The sequence below is a fragment of the Lolium perenne genome, chromosome 7 (assembly GCF_019359855.2).
Source record: "Lolium perenne isolate Kyuss_39 chromosome 7, Kyuss_2.0, whole genome shotgun sequence".
Taxonomy (NCBI): Eukaryota; Viridiplantae; Streptophyta; class Magnoliopsida; order Poales; family Poaceae; genus Lolium; species Lolium perenne.
In genome coordinates this window covers 322,553,118-322,580,355 of record NC_067250.2, presented here as the reverse complement: position 1 = coordinate 322,580,355, position 27,238 = coordinate 322,553,118, and the positions used below count along the sequence as shown (strand labels likewise).

General features: G+C 41.0%; 1 protein-coding gene and 1 long non-coding RNA gene across 13 annotated transcripts; one reads left to right on the top strand and one right to left on the bottom strand.

Annotated features, from left to right (window-relative positions):
* The first annotated feature begins 13,646 nt into the window (after positions 1-13,646).
* Positions 13,647-14,537, top strand: LOC127314951 (polyubiquitin 11-like). The gene has a single exon (XM_051345493.1). The coding sequence runs from the start codon at positions 13,647-13,649 to the stop codon at positions 14,535-14,537; it is 891 nt and encodes a 296-aa protein (XP_051201453.1).
* A 3,434-nt stretch (positions 14,538-17,971) lies between these two features.
* On the bottom strand, positions 17,972-27,035 carry LOC127316378 (uncharacterized). Of its 12 annotated transcripts, XR_011748013.1 has the most exons (14): positions 26,295-27,035; positions 26,031-26,165; positions 25,393-25,498; positions 24,607-24,790; positions 23,997-24,126; positions 23,245-23,316; positions 22,939-23,135; positions 22,722-22,844; positions 21,701-21,780; positions 20,502-20,556; positions 20,279-20,342; positions 19,971-20,171; positions 18,358-18,464; positions 17,972-18,277 (listed from the first exon to the last, which is right to left on the bottom strand). It is a non-coding gene; the product is annotated as an uncharacterized lncRNA (long non-coding RNA). The 12 variants fall into 12 exon arrangements; XR_011748010.1 differs by having other exon boundaries at positions 20,279-20,556; XR_011748009.1 differs by having other exon boundaries at positions 19,971-20,342.
* Between the last annotated feature and the right edge of the window lie 203 nt (positions 27,036-27,238).

The following is a 27,238-nucleotide window of genomic DNA, read 5'->3' as shown; positions in this document are numbered from 1 at the left end:
GAGTGGAGACTACCATTCTCCCCAGCACGCGACAAGGAGTCGATTGATGCTAGCGCCGCTAGCTAATGGTCACCGGAATAGCTCCGGCGAGCACATACCGCGGCGGCGGAGGCAGTTAAACGGCGCGGCGAGGCTACGGTGTGTAATCGACCGAGGCGAGCATACCAGGAGGTTAGGGAGCTCACCGGGAGCATGACGCGCTTGACGGCGAGGTCAATGGTGGTCTGGTTCGCCGGATTTAATGGCGCCGGCCGTCGGAGAGGCGAGGTTGGCAATGGCGCTACAGCTCACCATAGCTCGATTCTTTTTGCAAGCAGAGCAAGTCGAGCAAGGCGGTGCCGATGGTGGTTACGGCTTGGCCTGGGGAGGTTTCTACCGGCGACGAGGACGATGGCCGGACGAACTAGGGTTTGCTTAATTGGGGCAAATGAGGAAGAAACCGAGGCTCGAACTCTTCGTGGGCTTTTATACGGCGATGGTTTGCCTCGTCACAACGCCGAGCGGGAGAGGACGCCGGCGAGAGAGGGACGAGCACGTCGTCGTCTTTGTCGTCCAGAGCGAGGAGAGAGGATGACGACGCCTCCCTCGCCGATATTTCACGAAGGGGTATGATGGGCTTATGTTGGGCTGGTGTTTGGGCCGTGGTGCTTGGCTGCCGTCATTGCTTTGAGGTATGGCCCGAGAGGTAAGCCTCCCCTTTTTCTTAATTTTCTTTTCTGTTTTTATTTCTCCTTTTGTATATTTTCTATTTTAGCTCATATTTGAATACCATTCTATTTGCAGATATTTGTATTATGCTAATCCATTCAAGATTTAGTATACTGACTATTGTTTCTTTATTCAATTTGAATTCACATTTTATATTAGATTATTTGCATATTTGTGAACTTATTCAAAATAGCAATTAGACATGAATTGATATTTTTACTTCATCTTCCTTTTTGTTATGAATTCCATTCAATTTAGAATTCTAAGAGTTACTACTTTCTTCTCAAAGTATTTCAGAATTTTTGGTTATGTCTTGATTTCTATTTAGGGAATTAATCACTTGCCTGATATTTCATGTGAGCACTTATTGATTAAGGTCTTGTGGTTTAATTATAAGATGTAACTCAAGGGTTTTTCTCAGGTTTAATACTTGAAGCATAAGATTTTATTAATATGCCACACTAGGGTTCTAGTGATATTTACCTAATGGCCATTGATTTAATTCTCAATTATGGTCTAGGTTTATATGGTAATCACCATAGGGATACCATAACTAGGGTTGAGATATAGTTTTAGTTTGTGTGAATGAGGTGACCCATATTGCATTGGCTAGGTTTTAATCTCCCTAACTATGATAAGGTGTTTACTTGCTTAATATTTCATGTGTTTCCCTAATTACTAAGGATTTGAGAATTGGTTTTATCTTCTACCAATTAACTTCTATTATTAACCTGAATTTATCATTTAAGTAACTACTTTGGTTATGGTTCTTTTTATAGTTAACTTTGGTCATATGGGTATATGGTTTCTCACCATATGAGGTATAGTGTTTAACTCTAAGGTTTTCTTAGGTTCATTAATTTATGAAATATAGATATGGTAGGATTCTACTTATGATCACCAAGTGGTTCACAAGTTCATGTTGGAGTATAAGTTTAGGGTTGCTTATTAATTACCTCCCTATGATTTCATGTGGTGAAGGATATCTACTTATCCTTTTAGGGTTTATCCTCAATACCTCAAGAGCATGATCATGGATTAGGCATGATCATCTTGTTCTTAACATTTTTACCTCAAGTTCTTAGGGTTTATGATCATCACTTATTTATAATGATCAAGGTTTGGATTCCTAGGGATCTCTCATTAAATGGGTTCTCACTTCCATGATCAAGCATTGTCTAGATCAATCAAGGAATAGCACTATATATCCTTTCTTTTATAGTTTCTTGAATGGGCCTAGTTATGGTTGTCTCAATTATCTTGAGTGTAACACCATAATTGATCTCTCTTATATAAGAATGGATTATTCTAGGTTATGGTGTACTCCTAACACTCTAGTTCAATGGTTGTCCTTTATTCTTCAATAGATAAAGCTATGTTTTGTATGATTGATCTCTCTCATTTTGGAAAGGAATTTAATACTAACTTAAGGTTAGGCTCCATAGGGATTGATGTGATCATCAATATCTATGTTTTACATAAATGGTTTCTCTCTCTAGGAATGTCTTGAATAATATCCTAGGGTTCCTCTTAAAGATGAGTTGAATACTTGGATGTATATCCAAGGTTTAGCTCTAGGTTTGTTATTGCTTCTCTAATAATTATGATAGAACTCTCACCTCTCTAGGTTTGATGTAAAACTATTTGGAATAGAGAAGAATATATATTTCTTAAGTTGAATCTCCTTATCTTGTTTCCAGGAATAATGTAGAATGAATACCATGAGGTTCATGGTAGGATTAAGGATTAGTTTAAGACATGGAAAAGATAAGTGAAGAATAGTTTCTCCATTTTATTGTTACTTGGTTTGCAATTAACAAATATTCTTGTGTTATGGCAATGATTACCATATTAGGATATGTTGTAAGATCAAGTAGTTGATCATTGAGTAAAGGGTTGTTGTGTTGATTATCAGTTCCATTTGATCTAACCCCTTGGTTCAAACTATCTCTACCCAAAGCAAGGTTTTAACAAAGTCACATTGAGGTTTATAACGCTTGACTTGATGAGCTACTTCAATTCCACCAAGGTCAAGTGAAACTTCAGTTACTGTGACTGTTTTACTTTAAAGCGCGAAAATTCCCCAGATTTTCTATGCATGAATGCAATGCACACATCTGTTTCCTCTATTTTTGTAACCCCAATACCTGGGATATTACAGTCTCTACCCCTTAAACTAAACTTCGTCCTCGAAGTTTGATCTCTCTCACGTTTCGGAGTGTGGATCTGACTTGTGCAGACTAAATCTTTTCTCGAACTCCGTAGTAATCTTTCTGGATATAATTGAATATATCCCTTGTCCAGATTCTTCCTGGAGTCCATTAGGGTTTGTCTCCGAACATTATTTTCTTACTCCAGTTCTCCGATACCTATCTCTGAGCCATGGCTTCTAACTTTAATTATTTGATTTCTTTCAACTCTATACGCTTGTTTCCTTTCTCATTGAAGATTCAATGATTGAGTCTTCTTCTGGTGCTGCTAGTCTTAACTGAAGACTAATTGGATAACATTCTCCTATTTGATAAAATAGGTCTTTGTTTTCCCTTAGTACCAAAACTGCAATAATGGTACTAAGTAAGGTACTTAACATGGAATTGGTCATGATGGTTTATTTTTTTCTAATAATGGATTAGACTCATTTAGTCTATCCATTCATGGATTATAATTAATACCTAAAACTATTTTGGTTTCTTTAGGTTTCATGAAAGGAATCATTCGATTAGTCTTTGATATTGGTATGTTCAATTTTATTAATAACTTTCTACTTCAGTCTTTGGCCTTCTTGAGCTGTATTTGGTCTATGGTATTTTCTTCGTCCAACTTCTTTATGCTTGATTTACTTGAGCTTTCGTACTTCTGAGTAAATATTACTCACTTTCTCAAGTTATAGTCCACTACTTACGTCCTCGAGGTATGAACCTCGGCTTCTGGTCCGACTTCCTTCTGAAAGTAGTGTTCAATAATCTTATAAAAATAAGATCGAACTTCCTCTCAGTTCAGACCTTTTGCTTCTATCAAGCTTAAAGTATTGAGTTATTGTATATCCAACTCAATCTTTACTCTACCCCTTAGAGTTTTCTTATAATCTTCAACTCCTTTTTCTTCCAACCATTGGACTTATGATTAGAATATTGGTATAGATCTTGTTTATGATTTATATTCCTCTAAGGTTTTGCGAAGAAACTTTGTGGTGTATCCACTCAATTGTGGACATCCAATGTGAATCCTTTGACTAAATGTTTATAGATCTAGCTATTTGGCTGACAAGATTTTTATTTGTTCACAAACTTTTGTTACAACTAATTAAATCGTGGGCTATTTGTAATACCAACTGATACCAGCTGTGGTTATTATACCAACTGTGGCTATTTGATATCTAAAAAATGGATTCTATTATAGGTTCTGATCAACTGGACGAGACATCTTCTACTTTATCTCGTAGTATTGATGCTATACCAGTTATGGTCTTCTGATATCAACTATGGTTTTCTTATATCTGCTATGGTTTCATAGGTCATCTTCCTTTTTCGAGGGTTTATTGTTGCAAGAAAACCACTAGCTGACACTATGATTATAGTATCCTAAGTGATTTCCCATGCATTCCCTCTTCTATGTTGACTATGGATCTGCTTCAGCTTCCCCATAATCATTATATTTCTCACCTTCATGCTTCTTTCGTACAAAAGTACTCCTCTGTTGAGGTAAAGCATGAGTTTTGATTGATACTTCCTTCAGAGTTTTGTGGTTGCTTCCCATAACTTTACTCATTTCTTCTGATGAACCTTCATCTTATCTTCGGAATCTTTAGAACTCGTCACTTCCTCACACGTTTACCATTACCCTCTAGATCTATAGCACCAAGTAAGGACTTGATATTGCAACATGCATTTGCATACCAAAGTCAAACTTCATGTATGGATCTAGTCAAACAATGAAAATCCAATAAAATCCAAGAAGATTCAGCTTTGTGCTTATAATACACACCATCATAAGCCCGAATAATAATCGTTGAGTAAGACATCTCTAAACATCAGGCTGAGATGTGTAGTATATAACACCACATAAGATAGGTCTATATCGTGATACTTAGCACGAATATATTGGATTCTATGATTTGTCTCAACTTTTACCTTAATTGCACAATTGCAATGAGATAAACTAGAAACAAAGTTGTCTAGGATAGTTAAGGTTAACCTAATTTTCTTTGGAAGTACTACTTAACTTTCATTTTATTGAGGACTATCTCACCTGATATGTCTAGGTTCTAACATGGCTACTCTAAACATATAACTATTGAATAGTTGCTATATTTCCAAGTGTTTCTGTTATAAGACTATGGTCCTGATATACCTGACACAATTACCATGGTTGTGGAACATAGCTCTTGTACTATTATTTAGCACTTGGCTTCTTATTGTATTGCTACCAAATGTTTATGATGTTCTAGTCCATCACATAATGACTCTCAAGTGAATCATATATGATTAACAACTCTATCCTGTAAGTATGCATAAATTATTCCTATCACTCTTCCTTACCTCCCATGATTGACTCATCATGGTCTATACTACCTCATATGACTCATAGTTATCACTTACTATCAATTGTTTCACAAGTTTAGATAATTTACTTACCCTATTACTTGTATGGGTCTACATCTTCTATTAGGATATCTTAATTATCTTCATCACTTGATATTACTTCTAGTGCAGGTCTGAGTAATTCTTATTTAACCATAACATGTGTTGGTACACATCTTCCAATAGGATATCTTCCTTATGGTTGTATCCTCTCTTTGGGCTACCATGTATTGTATACCAACTGTGATCTACTCATCTATTGTTTTAAAGACTTATTGATGTTCTACATACTTGGAATTGGCTATCTTTACTTAGTAAAGATAGGTAAGAAATGTTGACTCAAGTGTGTCAGGATTATTCTCAAGTGAATATCCATCCCAAGTCATAAGAAGTATTTGGTTTACCTAGGAAAACTTCCTATAGACACTACCAATCCTATAGGTCTCCTTTAAAGGGTTTTAATCCTAAGGTCAAAGCATTTGCTCTGATACCAACTGTGGTGACCCGGCATACCACTGCATGGTGTAGTATGCAAGTCTGATATAACACCAATGAAACACCGTTCCACTAGTATTATATCGCTCAGAGTGGTACAACAGAAACATATGCGGGTCCAAGGCATGTCTATAGAATTACAACACTGACTCTGTTACATAAGATCATCACAGCCTCCTACTTTACAATGAGGTAAAACTGCAAATAACTCCAGAAGAACGACTCGTAGTCTAGTCTTATCACGAACTCTATTTGTAGAGTATTTAACTAGCTATAGAGGCTAAGCATAGATTCTAGCTAAGTATGAGCTAGGTTTAGGATGAAAGTTCCTTTCTATTGCTAATCTAGGTTTTCTCCTTGTTGGATGTGGTATCTGATTCTTCTGACAGGGTCATGTCCCGTGAAGTTGTTGTTGACTCCTCGGTCTCCGAGTTGCACTGTAGATCCTCCTTCAATGCCTCCATATCTAAGCAGGGGATTTAAGAGTGGGATGAGTACGAGCGTACTCAACAAGTTCATTATAGGGAAGAGGTGTTTAATGCACTAGCTACGGCATTAGACCAGAAAGTCTAATACCAATGCAGGTTTTCATAATCGTTTCTTCAAAAGGTTGCTTTTATTCAGAAGAACTATGTCCGTCAGCCTTCACCGGTTTACTAGAACTTCATGGAGCTCCTTTCCGGCCGCGTTCGCAGTTCCTCATCCCGGAACAGGGAGTGACAGGTCACAGTTCTTTACACTCTGCAGAGGTGTGTTGCTTTACCCATAAGAGATCTTAACCTTGGTGCCAACCGGGTGATCTTCCCGTCCACACTTCCTATGGTGTGAGGCCCGGTATAAGGTCTAGCCAATCATGTTCCTCCGCTACCTCGAACACCCACCCGTTGTTGCATGCCCCGACCCTGGGTCCACGCCGGTCCCATTATTCCCGTAATTTCAGGGTGGACCCCGACCACGACGACAAAGTCTTTGGGCTCTACCATACACTCCTACGCCGGTAGCTGCAACCCATCATAGACCGCATTACCGTGGGGAATTAGAATGGGATCCCCACCCTCCGGTTGTTCCGCAAGACACAACTGCTACGGCAAGCAATGCTTTACCGTGGGGAATTAGAATGGGATCCCCACCCTCCGGTTGTTCCGCCAGACACAACTGCTACGGTAAGCGCATCCGTTGATGAACGAGAGGTGGAAACACTTTTGACTACTCCGTCCCACTCCGGATCTTATGGTTAACACGGGTATTACGGCACAAGAATCACTGGCGACATTTGTTGTTTAATCCTAGATGGATATAAGCCCGTGCAATGGAACCTCCACCATATCAACACAATCCATGGTTCCATTGCCCACCACATAGTCATATTCATAGTTATGAAAGTAGTGGTTTTGATTTTTATGCAGTAGTGATAATCATAGTACTTTGCAAGTAATTTGATAAAGATACTCAAATGACATGAGCAAGTGATGAACTTGCCTTTCTTGACTGCAAGATTATGCAGGCAAGGTCTTCGATACGCAATAACTCCAAATTCTGAAATAGCATCATCGTCCGGTAAGGACGATGTTTAAAAGATTGGCAAGGATGCAATAATGCATAAGTATGAGATGCAATCGCTCTAAGCGTGACCTAACCCCGATGATTTAGGATTAGTGAGTTGTAATGATTGGTTTAGGGTGTGTTGCACTTTTAGAGTGATTCACATACAAGGTTCTTATTCAGGTGTGATTACTTGGTATTATCAACAGGTAGACAATAAAGAATAATAATCAATTGAGCACACAAAGAATGATAATGGGCATAATGTTATCAAGTAAAGAACAGTGGTCAATTTTAGTACTAGATTGCATAGTTAAGGATTAATTATCATATACTTCAAAAGAATAACTTTTGAAGAACATGTTCATTAATGAAGAACAAGTATGATAATTAGGTTGGTGAAGTTCTATAATTTATTATGGTTCCAAGTAGTTTTTGGGAGTAAGTGTTAGATGGATCACAACAATGTTGGGCTCATCGACACCTAGGGCTTGTAAGGTTAAGATAAGCCTAGGCATCCTAAGCAATTCATTATACATGGTTGTTGTCAAGGTTGGTTTATCTTGCTAATGATAGCTGGCTAGGGTTTATAGGTCCTTATAAGCAGGGTTGGTGATGATTCCTTATTTTCTTCAAAAGAATAACTTTTGAAGAACATACTTCTTAAATAATAAGAAGTATATCAATTAAGGTTGAGGTTGTCTAGGTTTTGCTACTGGATTTACTAAGGAAGGAATAATTGGCTCCTAAATAGGATAGTTCATAATTATGAAGTATTTGTAGTGTTCGATGGACTTGGTTATGTAATGATAATTATTGAGCCTATGTGCTATTGGTTTTCATCACAATGGTGTGATGCTAAGCATGGTTAATTAAAATTGATATCTCTAAAGATAGGAGTTAGGGTTTGCATTTGGTTGCCCTTATTTGATCATTTAGGTCTGAAGAGGATGGACACATGGGTTACCCATATATTAGTGATGGTCTTTTACATTTAATGTGAACATAGGTATGTCCTTTAGTTGCTAAATATAAATCTATGATTACTAATGAAGTAACATGATCACATGTTCTAACCTAGGGTTTAGGTTAGAAGCAAACTAGGATTCACATGTAATAATGGAACTAGGGTTTCTAATTAATTTAGTCTTTTAGGTTTCACATGAAATGATGAGTTCCTGGTTCTATTACTTATGAAATTAGGGTTTTCTAAATACCCTGAAGTTCTTGAATTAATAACTTCACTTTAAGGTTGAAGTTATTAATAACTTTGAAATAAAAATAATGTTGGATTTGGCATTTTATTATTTTTAATGAATTAATAATTAAGGTAATTATTATTTAGGGTTTAAATCCTCCTAATAAGGATTTAATAAATTAATAGTAAAGGAAAATTAATTTTAATGTTTTCCTTAATTAGTTATTGGTTTTTATTTATTTTCTGAAGTTTTCCTAATTATTGGATTTTAATTAAATTTGGAATTAAAGGGAAAGGCTTAATTGACAAGTAATAAATAATTGGATTTATATTAAAAATATAAAGTTCATTTTATATTTTTATTGGATAGATTTTTCTTTTATAAGAATTTTGATATCTCATTTATATTTTTCTGAGCTTTTATGAATTTTCCACAATTATTTGAAGTTGCAGGTATTAATGAATTTTTGAAATTAAACGAAACTGCTAAACTTACCCAGACTAAACTACACACAGTCACTGGTTCGTGGGCCACTGCCACGGTGGCTGCCACATCAGCATGGACCATGGTCAAAATCGAAAACGTGGCAGACGAGCTCACTGCCGGCGGGAAATCCACGCCGGCGTCGTCGATTCAGACCCCCCCCTGATGAGTGGAGACTACCATTCTCCCCAGCACGCGACAAGGAGTCGATTGATGCTAGCGCCGCTAGCTAATGGTCACCGGAATAGCTCCGGCGAGCACATACCGCGGCGGCGGAGGCAGTTAAACGGCGCGGCGAGGCTACGGTGTGTAATCGACCGAGGCGAGCATACCAGGAGGTTAGGGAGCTCACCAGGAGCATGACGCGCTTGACGGCGAGGTCAATGGTGGTCTGGTTCGCCGGATTTAATGGCGCCGGCCGTCGGAGAGGCGAGGTTGGCAATGGCGCTACAGCTCACCATAGCTCGATTCTTTTTGCAAGCAGAGCAAGTCGAGCAAGGCGGTGCCGATGGTGGTTACGGCTTGGCCTGGGGAGGTTTCTACCGGCGACGAGGACGATGGCCGGACGAACTAGGGTTTGCTTAATTGGGGCAAATGAGGAAGAAACTGAGGCTCAGAACTCTTCGTGGGCTTTTATACGGCGATGGTTTGCGCCTCGTCACAACGCCGAGCGGGGAGAGGACGCCAGCGAGAGAGAGGGACGAGCACGTCGTCGTGCTGTCGTCCAGGAGCGAGGAGAGGATGAGGACGACGCCTCCCTCGCCGATATTTCACGAAGGGGTATGATGGGCTTATGTTGGGCTGGTGTTTGGGCCGTGGTGCTGGGCTGTGCTGCCGGCTGCTGCTGGGCTGGTATGGCCCGAGAGGTAAGCCTCCCCTTTTTCTTAATTTTCTTTTCTGTTTTTATTTCTCCTTTTGTATATTTTCTATTTTAGCTCATATTTGAATACCATTCTATTTGCAGATATTTGTATTATGCTAATCCATTCAAGATTTAGTATACTGACTATTGTTTCTTTATTCAATTTGAATTCACATTTTATATTAGATTATTTGCATATTTGTGAACTTATTCAAAATAGCAATTAGACATGAATTGATATTTTTACTTCATCTTCCTTTTTGTTATGAATTCCATTCAATTTAGAATTCTAAGAGTTACTACTTTCTTCTCAAAGTATTTCAGAATTTTTGGTTATGTCTTGATTTCTATTTAGGGAATTAATCACTTGCCTGATATTTCATGTGAGCACTTATTGATTAAGGTCTTGTGGTTTAATTATAAGATGTAACTCAAGGGTTTTTCTCAGGTTTAATACTTGAAGCATAAGATTTTATTAATATGCCACACTAGGGTTCTAGTGATATTTACCTAATGGCCATTGATTTAATTCTCAATTATGGTCTAGGTTTATATGGTAATCACCATAGGGATACCATAACTAGGGTTGAGATATAGTTTTAGTTTGTGTGAATGAGGTGACCCATATTGCATTGGCTAGGTTTTAATCTCCCCTAACTATGATAAGGTGTTTACTTGCTTAATATTTCATGTGTTTCCCTAATTACTAAGGATTTGAGAATTGGTTTTATCTTCTACCAATTAACTTCTATTATTAACCTGAATTTATCATTTAAGTAACTACTTTGGTTATGGTTCTTTTTATAGTTAACTTTGGTCATATGGGTATATGGTTTCTCACCATATGAGGTATAGTGTTTAACTCTAAGGTTTTCTTAGGTTCATTAATTTATGAAATATAGATATGGTAGGATTCTACTTATGATCACCAAGTGGTTCACAAGTTCATGTTGGAGTATAAGTTTAGGGTTGCTTATTAATTACCTCCCTATGATTTCATGTGGTGAAGGATATCTACTTATCCTTTTAGGGTTTATCCTCAATACCTCAAGAGCATGATCATGGATTAGGCATGATCATCTTGTTCTTAACATTTTTACCTCAAGTTCTTAGGGTTTATGATCATCACTTATTTATAATGATCAAGGTTTGGATTCCTAGGGATCTCTCATTAAATGGGTTCTCACTTCCATGATCAAGCATTGTCTAGATCAATCAAGGAATAGCACTATATATCCTTTCTTTTATAGTTTCTTGAATGGGCCTAGTTATGGTTGTCTCAATTATCTTGAGTGTAACACCATAATTGATCTCTCTTATATAAGAATGGATTATTCTAGGTTATGGTGTACTCCTAACACTCTAGTTCAATGGTTGTCCTTTATTCTTCAATAGATAAAGCTATGTTTTGTATGATTGATCTCTCTCATTTTGGAAAGGAATTTAATACTAACTTAAGGTTAGGCTCCATAGGGATTGATGTGATCATCAATATCTATGTTTTACATAAATGGTTTCTCTCTCTAGGAATGTCTTGAATAATATCCTAGGGTTCCTCTTAAAGATGAGTTGAATACTTGGATGTATATCCAAGGTTTAGCTCTAGGTTTGTTATTGCTTCTCTAATAATTATGATAGAACTCTCACCTCTCTAGGTTTGATGTAAAACTATTTGGAATAGAGAAGAATATATATTTCTTAAGTTGAATCTCCTTATCTTGTTTCCAGGAATAATGTAGAATGAATACCATGAGGTTCATGGTAGGATTAAGGATTAGTTTAAGACATGGAAAAGATAAGTGAAGAATAGTTTCTCCATTTTATTGTTACTTGGTTTGCAATTAACAAATATTCTTGTGTTATGGCAATGATTACCATATTAGGATATGTTGTAAGATCAAGTAGTTGATCATTGAGTAAAGGGTTGTTGTGTTGATTATCAGTTCCATTTGATCTAACCCCTTGGTTCAAACTATCTCTACCCAAAGCAAGGTTTTAACAAAGTCACATTGAGGTTTATAACGCTTGACTTGATGAGCTACTTCAATTCCACCAAGGTCAAGTGAAACTTCAGTTACTGTGACTGTTTTACTTTAAAGCGCGAAAATTCCCCAGATTTTCTATACATGAATGCAATGCACACATCTGTTTCCTCTATTTTTGTAACCCCAATACCTGGGATATTACAAAATCTCAGCCCGAGCCCGAGCCAACATGCAATCTTGGCTTGGCCCAGCCCAGGATTTCCGGGCTGGGTTGGGTCGGGCCGGGCTGCCCATGCCCAGGTACCCACACCCATGTGTGTAAGTATAAAATCCACTCTTGAAATGATTGTGGTGATGTTGAATCCATTATGGCAAACGCTACGCGTCGGTCGGCTGATGGGCAGCCCAAAATCGGTTGTTCTCCGCGCCGTACGATCGTGATCCGACGTCCAGAATCACACGCGACGGAATTTTTGCATTTGCCCCCCCCCCCTCCCCCGATTTTCTGTAAACTCAACCCGCAATCCTTACATCCCCAGTTAACCCGAAAGGGTATGTTTCTTTGGGCCTGGCCTTCTCAATATTTACAACAAAACTACCACTCGACGACTGGTCCGAGTCTCATACATAGTATTACAACAAAATCTCTCACTCTGCTTACAAAAAAAATGTACTATTACAACAAAAAAAATTACAAAAAAATGTAAACAAATAGTCTTATAAAAAAGTGGTTAAACAACAATTATTTTGCTATAGGTTGGTTTACAACAAAAATTGACAGCAATTACAATAAAAATCAAAAGCTATAACAACAAAAAACATGTGTTCGTGGCTGTGAAAAATTGGTTAAAAATAACACATTTTATATATATCAAATTACAACAAAAATCACCAGCTATTTTTACCAAAAATTATTGGCGATTACAACAAAATAATTTATGGCAAACGTCCAGATAAATATTACAACATCTCTGACATGCTTTCTCTACAATTTTTATAGGCATTTGTTACAAAACTAACGAGCATATACAACATCTCTACGAAAAACAGTATCCATGACTAAAACAAATACACCAAAAATCACAAATAATTACAATAAAAAAGTCATGCGTTTACAGCATATCAAGAAACACACATTTTTGTAACATATCACTTAGAAAAATCTTACAAATTATGTCATGTGAGTTATAACAAAATTTTATCTAATTGTTACAAATCTGGAAATAACACTGTACATTTCTTTTTTAAAAAAAGCAACACTCCAGTTTTCGGCCGAAAAACCAGGCCCATATAGGGTCGCGTGGGAGCGAGCGGGACGACCGATCGCTGGCGAGCGATCGGTCGCCGGATCGAAAGTGTTTTCCATCCATTATTGTTGCGAGCTCTACCGTATCAGATTGCTTTAATACAGCAACGAACGGCATGAACCAGGAGCTTTAATAGTATATTGTTTTGTCTCTAGCATACATGTGGTTATTCATACTCATGTGCTACTATAATCATGTTTCAGATTACCTCGCTCGTAGACTCCTGAATGTGACATATCCGTGATTATTTCTCGCGCAGCACGTTTCCTTCCATCTAACCAAAGTATTTCCCATATAGTCCTATATAAGTAATATAACTAAGGAATACGGAGGCAAAACCTAATAACGGAGTCGGCCGGACAGCCGTCGATTACGAGATGTGGAACACGAAACCCTGGAACGGTAAAAAAACCGTCTTAGATCTACCCTACGTGATCTGAAAAAAGGCCATACGGTGCCGCACCATCCAAGCTAAGCAGACGCACATGGCAGCCCAAGTCAATGAGGAAGAGAACAGGACGAAGAAGATGACGGTCTTCGTCACCCTCCCTAGGCCCCGCGACGCGTGCCCAGACTACCGTGCCCCCGTCGCCCTAAAGGTCGTCGCCTTAGAGGTCTCTAGGGACGACACGGTGGCGACCGTCAAGGCGAGGCTCCACCGCATGGAGCGGATCCCTCCGCTCCAGCAGCGCCTCGTGTTCGCCTGCTCGGCCCTGCCAGACGACGATGGCGCGACGCTGGCCGAGCACGGCGTCACCGACTCGTCCACCATCCAGCTCGTGGAGACCAAGATGCAGCTGTTCGTGCGCGCAAACGGCGGGACCATCACCGTTTCCGACGTCGAGAGCAGCGACACCGTGGAGAGCTTCCGCCTCAGGATGCAACGGCGGGTGGGCGTCGAGCTCCGGCCAGCGAAGCAGCGGCTCATCTGGAACGGAAAGCAGATGGAGGATGGCCACACGCTCGCTGACTATGGCGTCCGGGGCAGCACAATGATGGACCTTCTCTTGCGCTGGCCCGTTCGTATGCGAACAAGGGTTGTCGAGCTGGACATCGAGGCTACGGCCACAGTAGGCAAGATTAAGGAGCTAGTGGAAAAGGCGGAGGGGGTCCCGGTGGCCTGCCAAAGCGTCTCCTACCGTGCCAAGGAGCTCGACGACCATGATACGTTGGCTGACTACGAGTGCGTACATATTGCGTGTGGGCGACACGAGATGGGCGCCGCCACCAACAAGACGCCGACTCCTCCAAAGAAAAAGATCAAGACATTGGTGGAGATCCCCGCCGTGCAGATGAGGCGCCTCAGGGCCATTCTCAGCGGCCCAGAGCTAGCGGCGATCTACCCTTCTTCTTGTGACATGGACCCCGCATCTTAGATATCGGAGGGGTTGCTACATCGTTTGCCTCAATTCTCCTTGATTAGTTGTCGGTTCCATGTTTACTTTTACAATCGGAACTATAGTTCAATTTTATGTTTTGATCTTAGCGTGAGCTTTCCACTTTTATTTCTACTTCACTTGTTGAACCGTCGACTTAACTATAGTTAGAGCATCTCCAACTGTGTTCCTCAAATCACGTTCGGATAAAACACCGGATCGAACGTTTGAGGAACCCCGCAAGTGATATTGCTTTTGGGGAGCGTCCCGCGTCCTCCAAACAAGGCGCCAAACCATGTAAATTGATAAGAAATAAAAGTTTTTTATTCAAATTTGGTTATATTTTAAAACTTTGAATGAAATCTGCTAGGTGATCATCCTAGCCTACTTGCCGTCCCTCGGGGCGTTTGACGGCGGGTTTACCATGGATGTCGGATGGAGACTCCGATGAGATGAGATCGCCCCATAGGCCGGTGTTGGAGGAGTAGACGCATGCGAGGAGCCGGTTCGGGTGCCTTCTGACCAGCTTGAAGGGGCTGGAGTAGCAGGTGCCGTGCACGTGGCCAGGGTCGGACTCGGCGGCGGCGCAGAGCAACGCCCCGTTGACGGAGACCCTGCCGCATAGTTCACGAACCGTGGTAAGTCAGGCCGTGTACACCCGCGCCGTGCGCGTAGTAAAGTATGATATAGATGATCATGGTTTTCTGATCATGAACATTGGATGTTATTAATAACAAGATCATATCATTGTTGAATGATGTGATGGACACACACCCATAGTAAGCATAGCATAAGATCAAGTCATTAAGTTCAACTTGCTATAAGTTTTCAATACATAGTAACCTAATCATTCGACCATGAGATCATGTAAATCACTTACACCGGATGGGTACTTTGATTACATCAAGCGCCACTGCATAAATGGGTGCTTATAAAGATGGGATTGAGTATTCAGAAAGTATGAGTTGAGGCATATGGATCAAGAGTGGGATTTGTCCATCCTGATGACGGATAGATATACTCTGGGCCCTCTCGGTGGAATATCGTCTAATTAGCTCGCAAACATGTGACGAGGTTACAAGAGATGACATGCCATTGTACGAGTAAAGAGTACTTGTCGGTAACGAGGTTGAACTAGGTATGGAGATACCGATAATCAAACCTCGGACAAGTATAGTATCGCGTGACAAAGGAAATTGGTATCGTATGTTAATGGTTCAATCTATCACTAAGTTATCGCTGAATGTGTGGGAGCCATTATGAATCTCCAGGTCCCGCTATTGGTTATTGATCGGAGAGGAGTCTCGATCATGTCCGCATAGTTCACGAACCGTGGAAGTCGGGCTATGTACACAACAGGGGAGTCGCTCTTTTGCCTGTTCATTCGTTCACTCGTAGCCTGCTTTTCTTTGTAGCATGCTTTTCTTTGCAACACAAACTCAGCACGTTTGGAATCTCAATGCATACTCAAGCTAATTCCACATTTAGTCCTAGAATTTATATGGCATGTGAAGATTTAGTCCTAGAATTTGCAAAGCGCGATAAGAGCATGTCTAATGGAACCCTTAAATCTGTATACAACCGTTTTTTTACGGATTTAAGGGTCCAAATGCCATTTAGTGGAACCCCTAAATCTGTAAAAAAAACTTAGAGGTCGAGGCCCCAACCCGTGCTCCGACCTGTACAGGTAAGGGTTGGAGGGGCCAACCCCTACCACAACTTGTACACGTTCCACGCGAACGCGCGAAAAATCTTCCCCATCTCCCACCTCCTCCTCCTCCTCCCCACCCGCGCCGCCGCCACCGCCACCCGCGCGACCGCGCCGCCTCCCGCGCCCTCCCTCGCCGCCGGCGCGCCGTCGCGGCCTCCTCGAGCTCCCCCGCCCCCACCCCCGCGGCCACCCCCTCGAGCTCCCCCGCCCCCGCTCCCGCGGCCATCCCGAGCTCGGCACAGGTGGCGGCCACGGTGGCGGCCACCCACGTCGGCGTGAAGCGGAGGCGCGCGGGGCAGCACCTCGTCGCTCCCACCCCCGTCGTCGTCGCTCCCTCCCCCGCCGGCATCGCTCCCTCCCCCGCCGTTGATACGTCTCCGACGTATCTATAATTTCTTATGTTCCATGCTAGTTTTATGACAATACCTACATGTTTTGTTCACACTTTATATCATTTTGATGCATTTTCCGGCACTAACCTATTAACAAGATGCCGAAGCGCCAGTTCCTGTTTTCTGCTGTTTTTGGTTTCAGAAATCCTACACAGGAAATATTCTCGGAATTGGACGAAACGAAAGCCGAACTTCCTATTTTCCTCGGAGGGTTCCAGAACACCGAAGGAGAGACGGAGAGGGCCCACGAGGTGGCCACACCACTTGGCAGCGCGGCCAGGAGGGAGGGCGCGCCCCGCTAGGGTGTGGGCCCCTCGAAACTCCACCGACATCGCCCCTTCGCCTATATATTCTCTCCGTCGCGAAAACCCTAAAATAACAAGTCATATTCCACGAAGAGTTCCGTAGCCGCCGCCATCGCGAAGACAAGTTTTGGGGGACAGAAGTCTCTGTTCCGGCACGCCTCCGGGATGGGGAATTGCCCCCGGAAGTCATCTCCATCGACACCACCGCCATCTTCATCGTCGTTGCTGTCTCCCATGATGAGGAGGGAGTAGTTCTCCCCCGAGGCTGAGGGCTCTACCGGTAGCTATGTGGTTCATCTCTCTCTCCCATGGTGTGATCTTTATGTGATCATGAGCTTTGTATCACTATTAATCTATGTGTTACTCTAGTGATGTTATTAAAGTAGTCTATTCCTCCTCCATGATGTAATGTTGACAGTGTGTGCATCATGTAGTCACTACTAGATATCCCCTTTTAGCCGAGGGTTCATTTACCGTCGGATATTTTCGTTCACCCTCGGATACACTTATATCCGACAGTTTACCGTCGGCCATCTCCCGTCGGCTATGCTCGGTCGGCCATTACAATAGTACCCGACGGTATGGTCGGCTAATATCTTTTCCCATGGTAACAAGCCGACGGTGAGCCGTCGGGTATGTTCTGTTCAATAGTCGATAGTTTCCCATCGGGTATAATTTATCCGATAGTTATTACCTCCCGTCGGTTTTCATAATAGTGGACGGTGCATTTGACCCGTCAGATTTAATTATAACTAAGAGGACAAACAAACTGCCGGTTACTATGATTACTGACCATGGGGTCTCTATGGTTGGAAGTTTGGTAAACAAGGTCTATTTCTAAATTTCTGACCGTGTAAAATATTTGGGCCTACATGATAGATTCGGCCCATTCTGTATTTCGAATTCGCTTTTTTTTTTAATTTCTTGCTGTTATATTTCAGCTATGTTGCCTAAAATTTATATATCCCAATTGTTGTATTTCCACTTATTAGAGCTCGTATCACCCAGTATTTCGTACGCATTGGAGAAATACAAACCATTGATAACAGCCAAATAAATTCAATGTACAAAGATTTCACAGGTTACAATTAACAATCGCAAAAACTATGTGATCACAGTTGCAAGATCTAGCGCTACCAAGTGCCGTAGCATCGAACTTTTCTGGATCTCACAAAGGCAATTCGCCGGACTGATACGGTAGTAGGTATAGTTCGAGGCGGAGTGACGCATGTGCTCCTGCCGGCAGAGGAATAAACTCCGAGTATGGCACCTCCGAAACGCATAGGTGACCCGCCTAGCCAGTTCGCTCTCGTCCTTGTCAGTCACCGCATCCTTACAAAGAAACGGAAACAGATATAATGAGAGAAATTAATACTGAAACATGTACATAGATAGACGGGGATGAGAACTACCAACTAGATCTGCTTTTGTTTGTTATCAGGAACCCACGCCTGCGAAGGCTTTTATCTTGTCGTCATGGCCGCTGCACACCGTGGCTATTGGCTCCAACTCTTGGAACCTGCCGCAATTTATAAGATGACTAGATTTAGATGTGCGCCTTGGCGCACGATCCCGTGAAAATCGTGTTGATGCAAATTAAGTAGATAAGGAAATAGGAAGAAGAAAATCATGAATTCACCTCAATTTTCATTCTGTATAACGATAATTAGAAAACATGAAGAATAATAATGTTTTTAAAATTTTACAAAACTAAGTAGATAAGTGAAATTAGGATAAGAGCAAACAAAATCACGAACTGGGTAGCAAAGGCTTACACAATCAGAAAAATAGGTAAATGTATTACAATGACTAACACCATATGGTTCTGTCAAGAGAAACAGATGTAAGTAAGGCACAGTTAGGTGCGCGACCCCAAGCAAACACGATAAATTACGCTGTAAATACCACAACATACAATCACAGCTACATTCAGTGGTATGTACATTTGCATGAATCTAAGTAACACTTAAATGTATGAACTTGCAAAAAAAAAACAATACCGCTCTTCGATTGTTACACCAGATACATCGGATGCTAGTTTGTAAGAAATATAAACTATTAATATTGTTGATTTTATAAATAAAGTTTTAAGTTGATTCCTAATTAAACTCAAAGCTCCTAGGCAGTCAACACCAATCAATATCTTACAGGTATGCTACATATGAAGACTTTTTATTAACAGGGAACAACAGCCCCGCGGAAGAAGTAATCAAAGACAAAATTTGACTTAACCATGGACCTTAGCATTCATATATAAATATATTTAAGAATTCTCATAACAATAACGAATGTGAATGTATACAGAGGCTACATGAGTCTCCACCAAGGTCCACTAAACATGAAACTTGGGATCAATAGTACGCCGAGGCTACATGTTTAGTTTCCACCAAGGTTACCAAGTCTCGACCAAGGTCCAGTAAGCATTCATGTTTAGTTTCAGCTCAGATATAACATGCAAGACCTGAAGACCGGATCATATTACATTAGCCTAAGATATTCTATGAAATAGAAAGAGGAGCTCAGAATTGAAGTGAACCATTAGCCCAGGACAAATTCTTCCACGAAATAACATGATACCTTTGAGAGGAGCATACCCTTCATCTCATCCCATAGAACCTAAATTTTATCAGGTGCGCCTCGGCGCACCATCCTGATGTACTCATATTTGTTTGCTAGTAAAATTATAAACATTGAAATAAAAAATGCATTTTCTAACATACATAGTGTATAATTAATTGGCCAATTCCACTCTATTATTTTGTAGATTTAGGCGGGCACCTTGGCGCGTAATCTAGTGACTTGTATCAGTTTTTATATTGTATGGCGCTAATAAAATAGACTCTTGTATCAGTTTCTATTACGTATGGCACTAATAAAATAGACGGGGAGACAATAATGTGTTGATGAATTTTTCATCGCAACTCATAAAATAGACGGGAAAACAATAAAATAAACTCTTGTTGTTGAATTTCCCACTGGACCGGGGGCTAGAAGGATTCCTTGTGTTGTTGGTGTGGAGTGTAACCTGCTGTGGATGAAGCAGCTCTGCAATTGTCACCGCAAGAAGAGCTGAAACCTCCGCTTGGAGTTGTGAAAGTGACACTGGGATTGAGGCTTGAACGAACATATTGGTGCTGGTGTGTTATCTGGAAGTTGACAGAAGACACCAATCCCTTACCTGTTGATGTAGCAGAACCTGGGATCTTTCTTGTGTTCAAAGCAGCATCTGAAAATAATTTGGACAAGTGATTAATAAGTCAGACTTGATGGTACTTGCACCGGGCTTTCCGCGTGAATCGGTGTTTAATGTTGTTGCTGACCCAGTTGATGTACCTTCAGGGGAGAGATAGTAGAGAGATCAGCAATATCGACTAAGGTAGCTCAAGACATGCTATCCCTGAGAAAAAGTGCATCAGTTTTGTGTCACATCTATTTAACTTTCCGATATCATAAAATTAGCTAAAAAAGCAATTGACCCACTTATTTTTTGTGTGAACAGATAGCATATATCAATGCTTGTGATGATATGGACTATTCATGGAGAGCCTAAGCTTACCATGTAGAAGCAAAAGCTCAAGGAGTACCAGCTATTACAACTATCGCCATATATCCTGGAGTGAGCAATGGTATTAATTCACATTCCTGTCATATAACACCTCAATTTGGCTTGTCTCCACTTGAGATATTTTCTCATGGTTAGGACGTAAGAAAGGAGAGCATAGATCATACAATTAGTTTGCTAGGTTAATACCAATTTGAGCTGACTATTGCTCACCAACACAAATCAGTTGTATGAAGCAAAAAAAAAACTCATTGCTAGAATCTACCAACCGGTGTATATAATACAGAAGGTATACACAGCTTATTTTTGCAAGAATTCAACAATATATGTATAAAAAGTCCTTGAAGGAAGGAAATATAGCAATACGTACAAGACAATACTTCTGCCCACGGAGAAGACCCAATTTGTGTCTAGCAGAAGAGACTTTAGTATCAAAAGAAAATTTAGAATTACCGTCAATATTTATTTATGAACTGAGAGCCAATCATAACAAAAAAAAAATCTCAGCTGATTGGATTGTTTCATGACCACCAGTCTGAAAGAATGAAAATGATTATGAGCACTGATCCTTAGCTGCGCTTGAGTTGAGTCGACGTAGTTGAGGAGAAAAGTGTGGTGGCATATCAGGAGCAGCCGGGAGGAAGTTGGCACCGTCTAAACGGGCCATCCATAGCTTAAAATAACAACTAAGGGCCTATATCATAAAGAAATCATCTATTCAATCATTCTTTGCGGATTTTAATACTACTCCGTGCAACTTTTAGCAGCAAAGTATTAATCCATTTTTTTTACTTTAGCAGAAGAGGCTCATAGCACGACATTAGCAAAATAAAACTTAGAGCTACCATGAATTTCTGTGAGCAAGGGACATCGACAATGATCATTGCAATGCTGCACCTATGAGACCACAAACTATGCATCTGGCAGACACCAACGCACAGATCTCTGTACCTAAAGGCCAAGTGGATCACCTCACCTCCCACGATACAAAACCTATATTGTCTCTAACATCAAGCTTAACTTCATTGTTATTTCACTGCAAACTAAATGTAAATGCTGCAAAATTAACCTAGAAAATACACAATATATGTCTTATGTTTCACCAATACATAGATTTGCAACCTAGAAAGTGAAAAAGTGATATAATTTTTAGGGAGGAACGTGATGAGCATAATATGCCGCTATGAACTTACCAAGCTGTTGAAGTCTTCAGTTGGTTGGGCATTATCCTTGTCAAGTTGAACCCCATGAGAAAACACTAATGCCAATTTATCTAGCAAGTTTCAACTCAGTATTAGGATTACACTAAAACTTAAGCCTCTTGCCTGAATACACAAATTGAGTTCACATAAATGTGAGAGTTCATCGTGTATAAGATGTTAGGTGCAACACTTCCTATAAAACAAACATCACCCTTAAATTATTAGACAGACAATAAGAAGATGAATGGTAACATGATGATAAAAGGAGCAGATATGGACAACTGTAAAGTATGCTTTGCACTTTGCCTTTGGCACCATATTTACATATAGAACTGATTTAGAATTAGATAAATGACAAGAATATGGGAAGATCATTGGCCAGTTAGGATGAGCTGAAGTACTTTCTTAGTGGCCGGCTTCTACCAGAATGTAAATGCGATTGTATTGTAAAAAGAGCTCTTGGATTAAAGAACCGAACTAAACTATCTCTTTATCTAGAAACAAAAATGTCTTATAATATCGTGAATTGCTGGACTAATGGTAGCAGTACTGATACATGAACCCTTCTCTTTTGGTAACAAATAAGGAAATAACCACCAAATATTGAACATAATCTGGTCCAAAACTTGGTACTAAAAAATCAACTATAATGCAAGAGCAAAATATCCTTTCATTTTACAAATTATAAATAATTAGATGCAACACTATCTCATTAAAAATATTACTTTCTCTGCATTCTACACAGCACGACCCTAATAGGTTTACTTATTCGATCAAATGGCTAAATCAATTTCAATATCTGGTTGGGTTGTTTCCTAAAACACAAATCTGCAACCTGAAAAACTTCTAGATACGATATATTAATGACCATGTACATCAGAATACAGAAGATGCTCAGTTTTGTATCTCATTAAATAAAATTTTAAAATCTAGTAACTATAGATAGCATCGAACAAAGTACAATTACTGAAGCTCAGCCACATCGAACATGTTTGGAGAGACAGAAGCTCACTTTGGACTCCGCTCATGTTGTCTGTCTAGACTGCTGCGCTGCGTCCTGTCACCCCGCATCTCTCGAGCCGCTAGCATGGTCGATGTTCGCCGGGATATTCTACTCCTCTTCCAGATCCAGGCCCTACCAAAACATATCAAGAAATACAGTTTCTGTAATTTATACACACTGGAACTATATTAAACCTCTGAACAATCTATTCTTACCCAACACTGACCTAGACGGCGAGCCCATGGGCGTGAGCTGCGTCTGCAGGCAGAACAGCAGGGGAAGGGGCATATCGTACTATCACCTTCATGCTCCGAAGTTGTAAGACCAGACAGTTTCTGCCCGCTGCACATGGGTGACGAGCTTCATGGCGAGGTCGCACCATTTGCAGCATCTCCGAAGGAGTAGACTACCAGACCAGCTTAACTGCACCAATAATTCAGAGTTTCAAACTCATGTTGCAGTGTACTAATTTGTCATATACATCCTTATTTGCCAGGGGGAACTAAATCAGAGCTTGAATAGATGACATCACCAAAAAATCTTGTAGCAGGGACAAATGTTGGCAAACTCTTCCCCGGCTGTCTGCAATCAAGTAAGTTTCACCCTGGACCACTATCAAATATCAGTATACTTGTACTTGTATACATAATATGCTGAATAAAAGATGTAGAGTTCATTCATTGAGTTGTTGTTTGGGAAAAACTATCAGATCATTCCATGTGGTGCAGAAATCAACAAAAGTACGTACAACTACACATGATGAACTTATGACTGCCATTGACCGGTTATTTCTCAAGTTGACGCAAAAGCACAAATTATAATTCCAATATTAGAAAAAAAATTTACACACTGGAATATTCCTCATTAGTCAGCCAGAGTCATATTCCAATACACATCTATATTCCTCATTACACATCTATTAGAAAACTAAAATTCCAACACATATCTAAGAGCTCTAGGATCATTTATACACAATGAAATATTCCTTTTTGCATCTATAATCTGTAACTTTATTAGGATCTCCACCAACGCTTGGAGGTATAAATAAGGAATAGAAAAAATAAGAAACAGTAACTTCATTAGTCTTTTGCACTGATATATGGAGGTATAAATAAATAGACGGCTTGAGTTCCACACCTCAAGACCTCTTCTTTCCAAGGATTCTAGGCATTAGATAATTAATTTTAGGCACTTCACCATTAGGCTTTGTCTTGGAAGGTAAATTTATGAAATCTAAAAAAAAGCATAGAGCAGAAGAAGAAATCAGGTCGTGCAAGAGCTCACCCAGAGTTTATTCCGGTCAATCTGGCCATGTGGACGCTCGATGTAGAGACAGAGCATGCCTGATCTTTTTCTTGCTCTCACAACACCACATCAGAGGAGGGGTAGGAGCTGAATTCCAAAGTCATGGTACCTTGAAATTACACAAACATGCCCCAATAACTACAGATTTTGCATCAATTATAATGTTTCTCATCTTGATCAGTTTTTGCATGCAAGGAAAAATAAAATATTCTAAGAACTTATATACTAAGAAGATTATTAAATTGATACCATTCCGTAAGTGTACATAAAGGAGCATGACAGTGGCAGAATAATTTCACAAATTTGCCGTCTATGCTACAGAAAATGGAGATTCTTTGTGCGTTTGTAGGTATATCAGACAAGTGAGGGATATGATGTCTAATATTTTGTAACTTTTGTCAAAGACTATTATAACTAAGAACTCTAGATTCTCACCTCTACAGACCAACATTATTTTTATCGCCTCTTAGCAGATTTACGAAATAGAAAAAACAAGCATTGGTAGAAAGCAACCCCCTAGAGCAGCAGAAGGTAGTAATGGCTTCAATGTGATCGTATAGAAATAACCCTAATAGGGGATGTCGCTTACCCGATTCATAAACTTTATTATCCAGTATGGTTTCATCTTTGGAAGACCTCAACTACGACGACATGATAGCTAGGGTGGATGTGGCATCAATGCAGGGACAGCGGACACAATAGGCCTTGGTTGGTTACCCTGCCGCACAACACCTCAACCTCACCGCCCAACCAAGGTGCAATAAGGGAAACATCTGAAACATGATCAATCAGTAAATATCACACGTGGGAATAATTTCAAGAGCATCATGTACATCAGCTATTGCAGCAAGAAGATGAAAATATACACGTGAATACTTACAATTGCAAAAAATGAAAATAGCTGAAACGCAATCCAAACAGTTAAAATAGCAGGACTATGTAACCATGTAAGAAATACCAATCAAATAGGGCTTCATGGTTACTGTTTCGGCTAGCCTTTAGTTAATAGACCATACTAACATGTGTAAGAGTAAGGTCATGTACTATATTTCATTATTAACTTTCATTTGCCACTTTGACAAAGCTAAATCGATATCTGTAGATTGAAGTGCAGCTTCATCAGATTGAATATGCAAACACAAACAACATGCCTTCAAAGTAAAGGATGAACTAATTTAATGGCAAGAATCATATATATGGAAGAAAAAGCACTACAAAAATCTAAACAAAAGGAAATCAAACCATGAGAACGCGTTCAGGATGTCACATGCAAAATCTTGGCCCACCTGAATCCTAACTGTTATCAAGAACTAATGTGCCGATCTTCCAGAAAATGAAAATATTACAGACAATAGATGAAAAATAGATAGCATACCGTATAAACAAGCCGCCTAGGCTGTCATTCTTGGTTCCGGACTCAGCTGCCTTTGCATGTAGTTATGAAGGCTACAGCCTACTGCAAACTGAAGAACCCTTTAGCTCTGTAACAAAATTCAAGCAAATAATAGTGTAAGTGCCTGCAATTCATTAGCAAAGAGAAGGCACATTACAGATTCATCATTCATGCACAAACTGAGAGTCAATATAAGAGTTAAAGGAGTATGCAGATCTGCAATGAATAACCAAAAGTCAGCTTGCTGGAAAACAATTATTCTCTGAAGAGGATTTCTACGTGCTTTTCTTCTCTGCGAAAATATCTTATCTCCCATGTATGTTTTTGTAGCTATGAGATTTTTATGAAGAACTAACTTCCCACTTTGTAGCCACACTATGTTGAATTTGCATGTTAATAACGTGCATGAACAGTTTCACCTATAGTGAGCATGAACATGATGTCCGGTTAGAAAGTTCCTTATTTAGAATTCGTGCTACCTGGATTAATCAAGCATTGCATTGGTCTATCATTATTTCAATAGCACAATACACATTGAAACTGATAATTCGTCAGATCACTATTAAAAAACATCTGAATTGAAGTGGAAAAAAAACAGCTGCTGAATAGGCTGCACATACCTTCATTATACATATACCCAGCAGAGAGGCACGACGCGACAACAAGATGCCTGTATCAGGGGCGAGGCCCTCCGGCCGTTCGCAACTACTGGTTGCAACCTGGTCTTATTTCCTACTTAGTACAGAACCCTAGCCCTGAAACAAACAACAAGAAAAAATACAGATATAGTCAAGCTTCACGAGGTAAAAGTACATGGCTAAGAATATTCAGACTATTGGTGCTGCAACCTCGTGAGAAACCTCAACTAAAATTCAGATTATTACCTGGAGACCATCAATATTAGGGTCTAATCTTCTGTATAATTGTTCCTCCAGCAAGAGCAGGGCCATTGTTCTGTTGCTGGCCGGCGTCCTTGGTGACGATGAAGAGGTGGAGGAGGCTAGGCGGTCTAGCAAAACAAATCGGAGATGGGTAGGACGGGCTGAGCTCCACCAGCTGCTCCTCCGGGGATGGCACGACGGGCGTCGGCGGTGTGGCTGCGATGCGCCCGCCGGCCAGCAGCCACTCCTCTAGCGACGGCGACGGACTGCTCCCGTCGGCCACCAACCGCTCATCCGGTGGCGGCACGGGATGCAGCTCCCGCCGGCCACCAGCCGCTCCTCCCACGACGGCCATGGGAGCTGCGAGGTCGGAGACGAGAAGGGCAGGGACGAGAGGTGAAGGAGGAGAAGGATGGTGGCAGGAGAAGGAAGGGGATTGGGCAGGGGCGTAGCACGCGAGGGGATTGGGCGGCGGCTACGGTTTGACCGTGGCAGCGGCACCCTGGAACCTCGCGGCCGACCTCCTCCACCTCCGGCCCAGCGCCGCCCCTCGAGCGCCATAGGGGGAAGAGGAGAGGGCGCGGGCGACGACGGCTCGCCGGAGAGGAGGCCGGCTGTGGTGGAGAGCTAGGGAGGCGGCCGCGACGAGCCGGAGATGGGGACGCGGCGGCCGCGACGAGACGGAGATGGGGATGCGGTGGGGGGAGGTGGCGGCTGCAAGGATTGGGAGAGGGTTAGGCTGGGGGCGCTCGCACGACCGGGCCAGGCGGGCCTTTACATGACCCATGGATAAAATGCGGGTTCGCACGAGGGCCTCGCGCCCTGGACCGAACGGACGGCCGAGATCGCGCCACGTCAGCTCGATCGGACGGCCGAAAATCCAAAGCGCTGTGAGAGCTCCATGGGGGTGCAGCAATCATACCGTGGGATATAACAATTGATTAGAG